The 13,051-nt window shown below is 54.1% G+C and overlaps 3 protein-coding genes across 4 annotated transcripts in view; 2 read left to right on the top strand and 1 right to left on the bottom strand.

Moving 5' to 3' along the window:
- The window catches only part of SEMA4B (semaphorin 4B), a 51,591-nt gene extending 48,635 nt beyond the window's left edge, over window positions 1–2,956 (top strand). Inside the window, exons 14-15 of the mRNA XM_017517148.2 lie at window positions 729–814; window positions 1,053–2,956. Of these exons, the coding sequence (XP_017372637.1) occupies window positions 729–814; window positions 1,053–1,792 (826 nt within the window). The 3' untranslated portion in view covers window positions 1,793–2,956. The remainder of the gene's footprint in view (window positions 1–728; window positions 815–1,052) is intronic.
- An 834-nt stretch (window positions 2,957–3,790) lies between these two features.
- CIB1 (calcium and integrin binding 1) lies at window positions 3,791–7,588 on the bottom strand. Its single transcript, XM_017517210.2, has 7 exons — window positions 7,332–7,588; window positions 7,169–7,203; window positions 5,718–5,826; window positions 4,881–5,031; window positions 4,619–4,737; window positions 4,462–4,550; window positions 3,791–4,034 (listed from the first exon to the last, which is right to left on the bottom strand). Exons 1-7 carry the CDS (start codon window positions 7,380–7,382, stop codon window positions 4,013–4,015), a joined length of 576 nt encoding a protein of 191 aa, XP_017372699.1. The 5' UTR covers window positions 7,383–7,588; the 3' UTR covers window positions 3,791–4,012.
- An 85-nt stretch (window positions 7,589–7,673) lies between these two features.
- GDPGP1 (GDP-D-glucose phosphorylase 1) lies at window positions 7,674–13,020 on the top strand. 2 transcript variants are annotated; one of them, XM_017517179.2, is made up of 3 exons: window positions 9,353–9,957; window positions 11,552–11,558; window positions 11,843–13,020. In XM_017517179.2, the coding sequence occupies exon 3, from the start codon at window positions 11,852–11,854 to the stop codon at window positions 13,007–13,009; it is 1,158 nt and encodes a 385-aa protein (XP_017372668.1). In that variant the 5' UTR covers window positions 9,353–9,957; window positions 11,552–11,558; window positions 11,843–11,851; the 3' UTR covers window positions 13,010–13,020. The 2 variants fall into 2 exon arrangements, with proteins under 2 accessions (XP_037590537.1, XP_017372668.1); XM_037734609.1 differs by lacking the exons at window positions 9,353–9,957; window positions 11,552–11,558 and adding an exon at window positions 7,674–8,050.
- Window positions 13,021–13,051: the final 31 nt, after the last annotated feature.

The raw sequence follows: 13,051 nt of genomic DNA, 5'->3' as shown, positions 1-13,051 counted from the left end.
GCCTCCTGGGTTCAGGCAATTCTCCTGCCTCAGCCTCCTGAGTAGCTGGGATTACAGGCACGCGCCACCATGCCCAGCTAATGTTTTGTATTTTTAGTAGAGACGGGGTTTCACTGTGTTGACCAGGATGGTCTCGATCTCTTGACCTCGTGATCCACCCGCCTCGGCCTCCCAAAGTGCTGGGATTACAAGCTTGAGCCACCGCGCCCGGCCCTGTTTTTCATTATTATTTTTTGAGACAGGGTCTCTCTGTTGCCCAGGCTGGAGGATAGTGGTGTGATCACAGCTCACTGCTGCCTTGGCCTCCTGGGCTCAAGCGATTCTCCAACCTCACTCTCCCAAGTAGGGGGAACCAGGCATACGCCACCATGCCTGGCTAATTTTTGTATTTTTTGTAGACACAGGGTCTCGTCATGTTGCCCAGGTTGTCTTGAATGCCTGGGCTCAAGCGATCTACCCACCTTGGCCTCCCAAAGTGCTGGGATTACAAACATGGACCACTGCGCCTGGCCACTGAGGGTACATACTGTTTATGTAATTAAGGGAAGTGTTATCTTAGTTTTTACTTGAAATAATGTGTAGACAGAGGAGATGCTGACTCCTGCGTGTCGGGAATCAGCGAAGGAAAGGCCCTTGCCCAGGCCCAAGTCTGCACTGAGGGGTGAGGGGTGAGGGAATGAGGGTGCAGGGGACTTCCTGGCCAGTCCCAGACTCTCTCTGGTCCTCAGGCCATGGATCCAGGACATCGAGGGAGCCAACGCTAAGGACCTTTGCAGCATCTCTCCAGTCATGGGTCGATCTTTTGTGCCAATAGGTGAGGTGCCCCCTCGAAGAGTGGAGAGAGGTGGGGACGAGTCTGCTTGGAACTACCCCCAGGCACAGATGTTGTAAACGCCTTTCCTCACATCCTTGCCCCTAGCCCTGTAATCAGGGCCCCAGGAAGACTCAGACCCAGGAGTCTCCCGAGTTCCCCATCATGGCACCAGGGGCATAGCCCAGAGGGAGGCCGGGGATACTGGCACCACCCTACCTCATGCCTTTTCTGCCTGCAGCTGAGAAGCCATGTGAGCAAGTCCAGTTCCAGCCCAACACGGTGAACACTTTGCCCTGCCCGCTCCTCTCCAACCTGGCGACCCGACTCTGGCTGTTAAATGGGGCCCCTGTCAATGCCTCAGCTTCCTGCCACGTGCTGCCCACTGGGGACCTGCTGCTGGTGGGCAGCCAACAGCTCGGGGAGTTCCAGTGCTGGTCGCTAGAGGAGGGCTTCCAGCAGCTGGTAGCCAGCTACTGCCCAGAGGTGGCGGAGGACAGGGCGGCAGACCAAACAGACGGGGATGCCAGTGTGCCCGTCGTCATCAGCACGTCACGTGTGAGTGCACCGGCTGGTGGCCAGGCCAGCCTGGGTGCAGACAAGTCCTACTGGAAGGAGTTCCTGGTGATGTGCACGCTCTTTGTGCTAGCCGTGCTGTTCGCACTTTTATTCCTTCTCTACCGGCACCGGGACAGCATGAAAGTCTTCCTGAAGCAGGGGGAATGTGCCAGCGTGCACCCCAAGACCTGCCCTGTGGTCCTGCCCCCCGAGACCCGCCCACTCAATGGCCTAGGCCCCCCGAGCGCCCCACTTGATCACCGAGGCTACCAGGCCCTGTCAGATAGCCCCCCAGGGGCCCGAGTCTTCTCCGAGTCAGAGAAGAGGCCGCTTAGCATCCAAGACAGCGTCGTGGAAGTGTCCCCGGTGTGTCCCCGGCCCCGGGTTCGCCTCGGCTCGGAGATCCGTGACTCTGTGGTATGAGAGCCGACTTCGAGAGGACGGTGCCCTGGCTTTAGGGCTGTGAATGCTCGGAGAGGGTCCGCTGGACCTCCGCGCCACCTTCTCATGGAATACAGCCGTGGTGCCCAGCCCTCGGGAGCCTTGGAGCCAGCTGGCCTGCTGCTCTCCAATCAAGTAGTGAGGCTCCAGACACCCAAACAGCCATGGCGCCAGAGGTCCTGGCCAAAGATGGGCACCTGCCTAGGTGGGTGGAACAATGCTTCTTATGTAAACTGAGCCTTTGTTTAAAAAACAATTCCAAATGTGAAACTAGAGAGGAAAGACACAACATGGAATGGCACGCACTGGCTGCTCCAGTTCATGGCTTCCCAGGCCGCTGGGGATGCGTCCAGAGTCGTGGAGACAGAGTTGGAAACCCTCACCAACTGGCCTCTTCACCTTCCGCCTTATCCCACTGCCGCGAGCTGCCCTGTCTCACTGCAGACGCAGGACCAGCTCGGGCTCCATGCGTTCTGCCTTGCCAGCCAGCCAAGGAGCCAGGACCACCTCGGGCTCTGTGAGTGTCCAAAACCAGCTCGGGGTCTGTGCGTCCTGCCCTGTCAGCCAGCCAGCTAAAGATCCAGAACCAGTTTGGGCTCTGTGCGTCCTGCCTTGCCAGCCGTCGAGGATCCAGGACCAGCTCAGACCCTGCGTGCCCGCGGAGGGTGTCATTATTGCTGCCATCATCCCACCACCTCAGGGACCAGAGGGCTAGGTTGGCACTGCGGCCCTCACCATGTCTTGGGCTAGGACTCAGCTCCTGGACCTTTCCGGCCTGTATCAGGCTGTGGCCACATGAGGGAGAGGACAGCATGAGCTCCGGAGAGACTCAGTGACAACGTACGCCTTTCCCTCAGAATTCAAGGAAGAGACTGTTGCCTGCCTCCTGCATCGTAGCCTGAGAATCGTGTGCCCTTCCTACCACATCCACCCTCGCTCCATCGTGGAACTCAAACACGAGGAACTAACTGTACCCTGTCCTCTCCCCAGGCCTCAGTTCACCCCTCATCCCTCACTTGCCTCTACTCTAAGGGATATCAACACTGCCCAGCGCAGGGGTCCTGAATTTATGTGGATTTTATATGTATTTTTAATACAATGCACTTTATGTCATTTTTTAATAAAGTCTGCAGAATTATTGTTTAATCCTGGCTCTTCCTCTTAAAGGACACTTGCTTTTTGAGGCTGGTCTAGTTCTGAGTTCTAAGGGGTTCTGAGCCACCTCTTTGCAGGCTTAGGTGAGCCAGAGTCAGCCATGCGTGGCCAGCGACATCTCCCTGTGGAGCGGCTCTTAGTGGGGAGCTTCACCCACTGATAGACAGAGGCAGGGGGTTCACTGTGTTGACCTCAACCCCTTTATTCTACATCCCCAATTTGGTTTAGCAGGGGTAGGGACACAGGAGGGGATGTGATGGGGGCCCTTTCTTACAATTTGTAATTTTTCAAATCATGCAGTAAAATGGACTTTACTGATGGGGTTCTTGACATTTTGGCATGCAGAGACTCATCGAACCACCACCCCAGTCAGGATACAGGGGAGCGCCTGCCTCACGCTGCCCCTTCGTCCTCCACCCTCCCACGGGAAAGCTGGCACAGTGCGGCTTGACTTCCCCCAGGCCCCTGCTCTATACGCTGCTCATTCCTGATGGAATTCCTGTTGAGGTATGGCTCCTAGAAGAGAAGTCCAGGCTGGGCTCAGTGGCTTACACCTGTAATCCCAGCACTTTGGGAGGCTGAGGCGGGTGAGTCACGAGGTCAAGAGATCGAGACCATCTTGGCCAACGTAGTGGCGTGTGCCTATAGTCCCGTCTACTCGGGAGACTGAGGCAGGAGAATCACTTGAACCCGGCAGGCAGAGGTTGCAGAGAGCCAAGATCATGCCACTGCACTCCAGCCTGGGTGACAGAGCAAGACTCCGTCTTAAAAAGAAAAGAAGTCCAGTCTTTCCTCACACCAGTGTAACTCGGCTAACACACAGGGTCACGCTTGTAAACCTTTATTACTGATTAGTACAAACAAACAGGACAATGGCAGAGGAGAGGCCCTGACAAGGAGGCCGCCCTTGACCGGGTGAGGCTGCACAGTGCCAGCTGCAGGCTGGGCCCACCTGGCCCGCCCTGGCAACACAGGCTTGACCTTGGCCACAGCTCAGCAGCAGAAAGGTTCTTGGACAGGGTACCAGGACACACACCGGGGCTGCTGTCACAGGACAATCTTAAAGGAGCTGAACAACGGAAAAATGGGGTGAGTTTTCTGCTGGAAGAGGAGGGGAGGGACTAAACCCAAACTCGCCCCTTCTCCCTTTAGCCCCTTCTTTGAAACGAGCTGTGTCTGTGAGTCAGTCCCCTCTGGAAGAATTCCCCTAGACTTCCAGAGGAAGCTTCTGGACCCACACACAGGGTCAGAGCTTCTAAACCTGTATTACTAAGTAGTACAAACACAGAGCAATGACAATGGCTGTGGGAAGGGGAGAGGCCTTGACAAGGAGGGCCGCCCCTGCCCGGGGTGAGACTGCCAGCTTAGTCGGCCATGTGTGTGGGGACCAGGGCTTTCTCTCACCCCTGGCACCACCTCCTGTAGCAATGTCCTAGGCCCAGAGGCAGCAGATGGGACCTGCAGGTACCCAGAAGGCAGGGGGACCACTGTCATACCTGGCAAAGTCTGGGGAACGGGAGATGACGTGCTGGAACTCAGAGAGGTTGATGGTTCCATCCCTGTCAATGTCAGACTCCTCCAGGATCTGGGGAAGGGAGAGTTTCAGGCCAGAGCCGCTACCCTTCCCTCCCGCTCCCAGGCCCAGCTGCTCACGTTGTCAATGAGCTGCTTCATCTCGGACGCACTGAGCCGTGTGTCCTCGCTCTCTCCTGTGAGGCAGTTTACCAGCTGGCTCAGGTCTTCTCTGTTCAAGGTTCCATCATCATCAAAGTCTAGAGAGCAGACACAGGAAGCCAAAGGACACGGTCGGGAGGGGCTCTGAGGTTCCACAAACGGTGCCCATTTCCCAAGCAGCGCCACCACAAAGCCCACGTGGGAAGGGGTGGTGTCCCACCAGGCTGCCCCTGGTTCTCACCGAAGATTCGGAAGGCATAATGGGACTTGATGTCCGGTGTGGCTGTGTCACTGAACACACTGAGGAGGTCCAGGAAGTCCTCAAAGCTAAGGCTGTCTCTGGTTGGGGATGTGGAGAAGACTCTGCAGATTCGCTCCTTGAAGGGGTTGGCCTAGGAGAACAAACGCCACAGGACGTGACCCAGGTCACACACTCATCAAACCCTATCAGAAACTTGAGAGAGCAGATCATAGCATCAGCACCAGGAAGCTCAGGCTCTTGAAGGGTGAATGATCAGTGCACTGGGGCCAACATGCAGGGCAGTGGGGGCACAGAAGGGCTGAGACAGCTTCCTGGGAGTCAAGTGTTTAACCCAAAGGCAGGTCATGTACAACATAAGTGTGCGCAGAGAGGGAAGAAGAAGGCATCTTAAGCAAAGGGAACGAGATGGGCTGGTTATTTTAAAACAAATGGTTAACTGAACAGCTATTGTGTTATAGGCCCTGGCCCAGGCCCTTTGCACAGAAATTTCACAGCAGCCCTATGGATTTGCAATCAGCCTCTAGAACAGGGTTCCTCAAACCTTAATATGGTAACTCAACTCCTCTTAAAGGACAAAACTTCTTTGAACTTCCAAGAATATGTCCTGGAATCCCCATTTGAAAAGCACCATTCTAGATAATTCTGCCAGGTGATTTTGGTAAAGTCCTTGCCCCCAGAAAATTAGAACTAAGCAGAAAAATGACCAGAATGGGGACCAGTGACCCCATGATCTCAAAGCTAGCGGCAGATGGAGTTAGGGGGGTCTAGCAGAGAGGGGGTGGTCCAGGAGGGGTCGAAGGAGGGGAGCACTGGCACCTTGAGCTCTGGAAGGCTGAGGATCTGTTCGAAGGACACTTGTGCCCGAAGTGACGCCTCCATGCTCTGCTGCTCCTGGGGAAGCAGCTCACAAAACCGCCTGTGGGCTCTGGCAGAGAGAGGGGAGCTGTTGGCCCGCTCAGCGATGGGTGTCCCTGTGTGTTCATTCCCACTCCTTGCCTGCTGTTCATTATCAACTAGGTGAGGAGCTGAAACCACGTACATAGAACTTCCCAGTCATCGGGCAACAGTAAGCAAAAGGACATGTCATGAGGCTGTACAGCCTAGGAGTCTAGTCTTACAGTGAGTATTTACTGAGCATCTGCTATGTGCTGGGCACTGATTCTAGAGATCCCCGAGGGATAAAGAGGTTGGGGATGGAGCCAGAAGTTGGCCCTAAAGAACTGGCCAAGTGCTGTGGCTCATACCTGTAACCCCAGCACTTTGAGGTCAGGAGTTTGAGACCAGCCTGAGTAAAATGGTAAAACCCCATCTCTACTAAAATACAAAAATTTGCCAGGCATGGTGGCAGGTGCCTGTAGTCCCAGCTATTCAGGAGGCTGAGGCAGGAGAATCACTTGAGCCCGGGAGGCAGAGGCTGCAGCCAGCCGAGATCATGCCACAGCACTCCAGCCTGGGCCACAGAGACTCTGTCTTGATAAATAAATAAATTAATTAACAAAAACAGGGAGAAAAGAGCAAAACCAAAAATCTCATTATCACCTCCACTCCAGGGATCTCTTGCCCTCAAAGCCTCCTTTTTAGCAGCCACCCTGAACTGTCCACGTCCTCGGCCTCCATCTCCTTCCCATGAGATCATCTTTGCGCAGGAAGCCCAGGCATCTCCTCACTCAAGTGCCTACCCTGCATATATCTGGCAAAAGGGCTTCCAGGTCAAGTTCAAATCTACTTGCTCAGAGTGTTGTCTTAGGCAGTTGGCAAACCTCTCTGAACCTGTTTCATTGTCCAGTACCTCTCTCCTAAAGATTAAATTAGGTCATGCAGGCAACCATGTAGCACAGTCCCTGGCACATGGTGAGTGCTCAGAAAGCGTTAACGGTTACTGTATTGTTCAGGTCAAGTTGGGAGAAGGAGCCAGGCTCCCCAAGGCTTCCGTGGCTCAGCCACTGCGCAAGGCCGGCCCCTGCCGGACTGGAGCAGGAAGTTCGGCAGTGCTGAAGTTAGTCAGCTCAGGGTCAAAGAGTGCCTAACTTTTCTCGGAGGCTGCGAGGTGACTCCGCCGTGCCACGCCCCGCGGTGCCACGCAGGGCCCCCGGCGAGGGCGGGGAGTGCGTGCCAGGAGGGCGCAGCCCGGACAGGGTCTCCCGGCCTCCAGCCCCGGCTCCTCAGCCGACCTCAGGCCGGCCCCCGCCCCTCCCTTGGGACAGCGGCCCCCGAGGCCGCCTCCAGAGGAGCCCCGGGTCAGAAGCTGGGTTCAAGGCAGCACTTACAGGAGGATCTCCTGCTTCGTCAGGAACGTCAAGTCCTGGAAGGCAAAGCCAGAGCGGGGGTTAGCGGGCTGCCGGGAGGCCGTGACCGCCCCGCCGCCGCTCCCGGACCCCGCCCGGGAACAGGCCGGCACGCGAGCTCCCTAGGTCCCCGCGCCCCGCGCACCTGGTACTCGGCCAGCAGCTCCTTGGACAGGCGACTGCCAGAGCCCCCCATCGCCGCGCCGCGCGCAACGCTCCGCCAACTCTCCTCGAGACGCCGACAACTTTCTCACTTCCGCCTTTGGGCCGCGTCTCAGCCCGGTCCCCGCGGCAACCGCTCCAGGGGCCACCACCCGCGGGCCCGCCCCCTCCTAAACGCGCCCAGGCGCTCCTAGCCGGGTTAGGCAGGCGAGCTTCTGGCTCCGGGCGGTCCCAGGAGAGCTGGAGGCGGGCCCCGGGGCGGAGCCCAGGCCTCACGGCCCGCCTCCGGAGTGGGCGGGGCGAGCCACTCCGCGCGCATGCGTGCTGACTGCGCATGCGTCAAGGGCGTCGCTTCCTGGCAGTGGTTCCTGCAGCCGCTGTCTGGAAAGTCGCGCGGTGCATCCGCTTCGGCTGCGGTAGGTGGTGGCGGCGGCAGCCCTGGGTGGAGTGCTGTAGGGGCATCTGAGAAGTCACTGGAGCTGACGTTTCCAGGAAACCTGGAGACTCGCTGAGTGGCCGAGGTCTTCGGCTGCCCCTCTGCCCAGCAAGGACTTTTCTAGACCTTATCAGGCAATCGCGGCACCTGTGGCAGCCCCCAAGCCGCCTCTTCCAGAAGTAACCCTAACCTTGCTTCCTTCTGAGGCTGTTTACTGAGGACCCACTGGATGTCAAGCACTGTGCATAGTTTTCTTCGACTGCAAGGTAGGTATCCATTTTACAAAGGTGGAAATACGTAAGTCCAGAGGGCTTTAATGATGTGTCCGGGCTCCGGCGTTTTGAAGGTGATCGGTCCAGTCCAAGGCACTTTTCTTCGTCTTTTCTTTTCTTTTTCTTCCTTTTTTTTTTTTTTGAGGCAGAGTCTCGCTCTGTCGCCAGGCGCCAGGCTGGAGCGCAGTGGCGGGATCTCGGCTCACTGCAACCTCTGCCTCCTGGGTTCATGCAATTCTCCTGCCTCAGCCTCCCAAGTAAGTAGCTGGGACTACAGGCGCGCCACCATGCCCAGCTAATTTTTGTATTTTAGTAGAGACCGGGTTTCACCATGTTGGCCAGGGTGGTCTTCATCTCTTGACCTCATGATCCGCCTGCCTCGGCCTCCCAAAGTGCTGGGATTACAGGCATGAGCCACCGCACCCGGCTCCAAGGCACTTTTCAAGGCTCTCCACTGCTGTTCTCATCATTCCAGCTGACGTGCCATCCTTTGACCCCATCTCACCCCTAGACTGTGTGCTCTAGGCTATAGAGACCAAAGCTGACCTGTTTGCTGTTGTCCCCTCTTAACCTCTAGGACAATGCTTGGCACATAGTAGGCTCTCACTAAATATTATCAAATGCATAATGAATGAATGAATGTTTTCTACTGCAAAAGGTAAGGATGCCAAACTGCTGGGAGGTGGAAGTGGAGGCTGTGTTGGTCAGGCTGGGATTAACTCTTGATCCTTTCAATCCATTATAGTTGCTCATCTTTGTAAAGTCTAAATCTGAGCGTGTCATTCTCAGCTTATAACCATTAAATGGTTAAAAACCCAAATCCTGGCCCTCTGTTACAGACCTTCTTCCTATTGGCTCTCTGTGTTTCAGCCATTATGGGCTGTGAGTCCCTCTTCCATCTTATTCTCAGGGAAGCCTTTCCTCACTCTGTACACTGGCTAGGAATCTACTTTGCACTTTAAGAATACCTAGTGCTTCTCCTTGGCAGCATGTGTCTGTCTAGTAAGACACATTGTATTAACACATGCATTCCATCATTGTAGAAATATTCAAGGCTGGGCACGGTGGCTCAGGCCTGTAATCTTAGCACTTTGGGAAGCTGAGGCAGGTGGATCACTTGAGTCCAGGAGTTTGAGACCACCGTGACCAATGTGGCAAGACTCTGTCTCTACTAAAAATGCAAAAATTACCCAGGCGTGGTGGCACACAACTGTAATTCCAGCTACCCTGCAGGCTGAGGCACAAGGATCTCTTGAATCTAGGAGGCAGAGGTTGCAGTGAGCTGAGACTGTGCCACTGCACTCTGGCCTGGGCAACAGAGTGACTCTGTCTCAAAAAAAAAAAAGAAGATAACTAAGTTGTAGGGCCATCCCAACATGATCATTTTTCTGTTAATAGCAGGCTATTTCAGTCCAAGAAAGAGTTGGTCTTCTGTCAGTAAAAGCTGAGGCAAAAAGCAGGAAGCTGTCATTATGTCTCCTGTACTACACTTCCTTAGGAATAGGGACCTTGTTTGTCTCTTACAAGCCAAGGCGAATACCTGCACTACATGATAGTAAGTATCTATTTATAGTGAAGATAGGGGAATCAGCTTAGTGCCTGGTGACTAGCTGTGATCTAGATATCTCAGCCACCTCACTGGGCTCTCAACCCTTCGGGGAACAACCTTCTGGTTTTCATTTTGCTTCCTGATAGGTTTTGTACACTGACCAGCCAGCAAGAACCTTTTGTGCCATTTGGCACATTTCTCATTGTAAATTGTTAAATAGGTGGTCTGAATCATCTGGCGGTCCTTGGTGAATCTGGTTAGCATATTGTCCCTCTTGTACCTGATCAACTCTTGATACAGTGGTAAAACTGAGCAGAGCTGACGGAACCCAAGCTTGGACTGAAGTGACATCCTGTCTGGGCCAGCGGCAGGCCCCTCTCCCTGACACTGCTGGGCTCAGGCTCCAGAAGGCCAGTGGAAGATGAAGGGAGCCACTAATTTCCCCCTTGAAGGGTTAGCCCTGGGCACTGACACACACATTGGTGCCATCCTCACCCAAATGTTTCCATGCATGACCAGTTGGAATCACTATAGAACATGGAAAAGCTTTTCCCACAAAAGTGGCTATCGTGAAACCCTGAGCACTCTCCTACACTGGAACTCAGGTATGGTTTTCTGGAGGGCAGTTTGATGGTGTATTTCCAAAACCTGAGCCATGGGAGTTTGAGACCACCTGAACAGCGTAGTGAGGCCCTGTCTGTACCAAAAACAAAACAAAAACCTGAGCCATGGACCTACTCTGACCCAGTGGTTTACTAGGATTTTATTTTAAAGGAAAATGAAAACATGATGTGTTCAATGATGAGTATATGAGTGTGTAGGATGTTTATTGCCACATTGTGTATAATAGAATGAAACTAGCTATAACCTATATGAACAACAGTTGAAGATTGGTTAAAAAGTCAAGATCTCTGCTGGGCACGTAATCCGAGCACTTTGGGAGGCTGAGGTGGGTGGATCATGAGGTCAAGAGATTGAGACCATCCTGGTCAACATGGTGAAACCCCATCTCTACTAAAAATACAAAACATTAGCTGGGCATGGTGGTGCGTGCCTGTAATCCCAACTACTGAGGAGGTTGAGGCAGGAGAATTGCCTGAACTCAGGAGGCAGAGGTTGCGGTGAGCCGAGATCGCGCCATTGCACTCCAGCCTGGGTAACAAGAGTGAAACTCTGTCTCAAAAAAAAAAAAAAAAAATCAAGATCTGGCGGGATGCAGTAGCTCACGCCTGTAATCCCAGCACTTTGGGAGGCTGAGGTGGTCGGATTGCCTGAGCTCAGGAGTTCGAGACCAGCCTGGGCAACACGGTGAACGACCGTCTCTACTAAAATACAAAAAATTAGCCGGGTGTGTTAGCACGTGCCTCTAGGCCCAGCTGAACCCGGGAGGCAGAGGCTGCAGTGAGCAGAGATTGCGCTACTGCACTCCAGCCTGGCAAGAGAGCAAGACTCCATCTCAAAAAAAAAAAAAAAAAAGTCAAGATCCATCTATGTGTGAAAACGAAGGAGGCTGGGCGGGTTGGCTCACGCCTCTAATCCCACCTCTTTGGGAGGCAAAGGCAAGCAGATTACTGAGGTGAGGAGTTGGAGACCAGCCTGGCCAACATGGAAAAACCTCGTCTGTACTAAAAATACAAAAAATTAGCCTGTCGTGGTGGCACATGCCTATAATCCCAACTACTCTGGAGGCTGAGGCAGGAGAACTGATTGAACTTGGGAGATGGAGTTTGCAGTGAGCCAACATCACACCATTATACTCCAAAATGGGCAACAAGAGCGAAACTCCATCTCAAAAAAAAAAGTGAAACATAAATTACGATCTTTCCTTAGGCATTGTAACAAAGGATTATGTTTTATCTTTTTCCTCCATTAAAAAAGTTTACTCAGCTGGGCGCAGTGGCTCACCCCTGTAATCCCAGCACTTTGGAAGGCCAAGGTTGGTTGGATCTTGAGGTCAACAGACCATCCTGGCCAATATGGTGAAATCCCGTCTCTACTAAAAATTAAAAAATTAGCTGGGTGTGGTGGTGCACACCTGTAATCCCAGCTGCCAGGGGGTCTGAGGTGGGAACTTGAACCCAGGAGGCAGAGGTTGAGCGGAAATCACTGCCACTGCACTCCAGCCTGTGCAACAGTGAAATTGCATCTCAAATAAATAAATAAATAAATAAAATAAAGTTAAAATCCCTGGACATGGGTTACCATCATGTATTTTTCACCTTTTATGATTATTTCAGGTCAGTTCTATGGCTCTTCCACATGATTCAAACGAAGCTTCCTATTTGCTACCTCCAAGCAAGGAGGACTGGGAAAGGCAAGCCATTCCTGATTTTGTTTATGGGCAGAAGGATCTCGTGGCAGAAGGGGTTCAGTGGCCAAAGAATGCACCTGGCACTCTGCATGCTCTGCCTCAGTCTCCCTTCGATGCTGCACTCTGCTCCGCCTGGAGGCAGCGGGTGGAGCTGGGGCTGTTTCGCTATCGCCTGCGGGATCTACAGACCCAAATCCTCCCTGGTGCTGTGGGTTTTGTGGCTCAGCTGAATGTGGAGCGCGGTGTGCAGAGGAGGCGCCCGCAGACCATCAGGAGTGTGAGGCAGGCATTTGACCCTGAGCAATTCAACTTCAATAAGATCCGGCCGGGAGAAGTTCTCTTCTGTTTGCGCCGGGAGCCTGATCTCCCAGGGACGCTCCTGCAAGAAGACATCCTCGTGGTGATCAATGTCAGCCCCCTGGAGTGGGGCCACGTGCTGCTGGTGCCTGAGCCTGCCCGGGACCTCCCCCAGCGCCTGCTGCGGGGTGCACTGAGGATGGGGGTCGAGGCTGTGCTGCTGAGCTTACACCCGGGCTTCCGTGTCGGCTTCAACAGCCTGGGAGGCTTGGCTTCGGTGAACCACCTCCACCTGCATGGCTATTATCTGGCCCACAGACTGCCCGTGGAGCATGCGCCAAGTGCGCCCCTGGATCCTGGAGGCCATTTGCATCTGCTCCAGGGCCTCCCCGCTCCCGGCTTCCTCTTTTACTCTCGGGGGCCAGGGCCTGACTTGGAGGCCTTGATAAGCAGGGTATGTCGGGCCACTGATTATCTCACTAACCATGAGATTGCACATAACTTGTTTGTGACCCGGGGAGCTCCGCCAGGAAAGACGTCACCTTCCTCAGCCCTCACAGGGGTCCGAGTCATTCTGTGGGCCCGTAAGTCCAGCTTTGGGATAAAGGAAGGTGAGGCCTTCAATGTTGCCCTCTGTGAACTAGCTGGGCACCTCCCTGTCAAAACCTCCCAAGACTTCAGTAGCCTGACAGAGGCAGCGGCTGTGGCCCTCATTCAGGACTGTCTGCTGCCCCCAGCCCAGGCAGAAGAGGTCCAGGCTGCACTGGTAGCCCTGATGGCCCAGGAAGAGCAATAATACTTCTGGATATATTTACATTCTTTTTTTCTTTCTTTCTTT

Source organism: Cebus imitator, unplaced genomic scaffold (assembly GCF_001604975.1).
Source record: "Cebus imitator isolate Cc_AM_T3 unplaced genomic scaffold, Cebus_imitator-1.0 Scaffold19, whole genome shotgun sequence".
Lineage (NCBI taxonomy): Eukaryota > Metazoa > Chordata > Mammalia > Primates > Cebidae > Cebus > Cebus imitator.
This window is presented reverse-complemented; position numbering and strand designations above follow the sequence as displayed.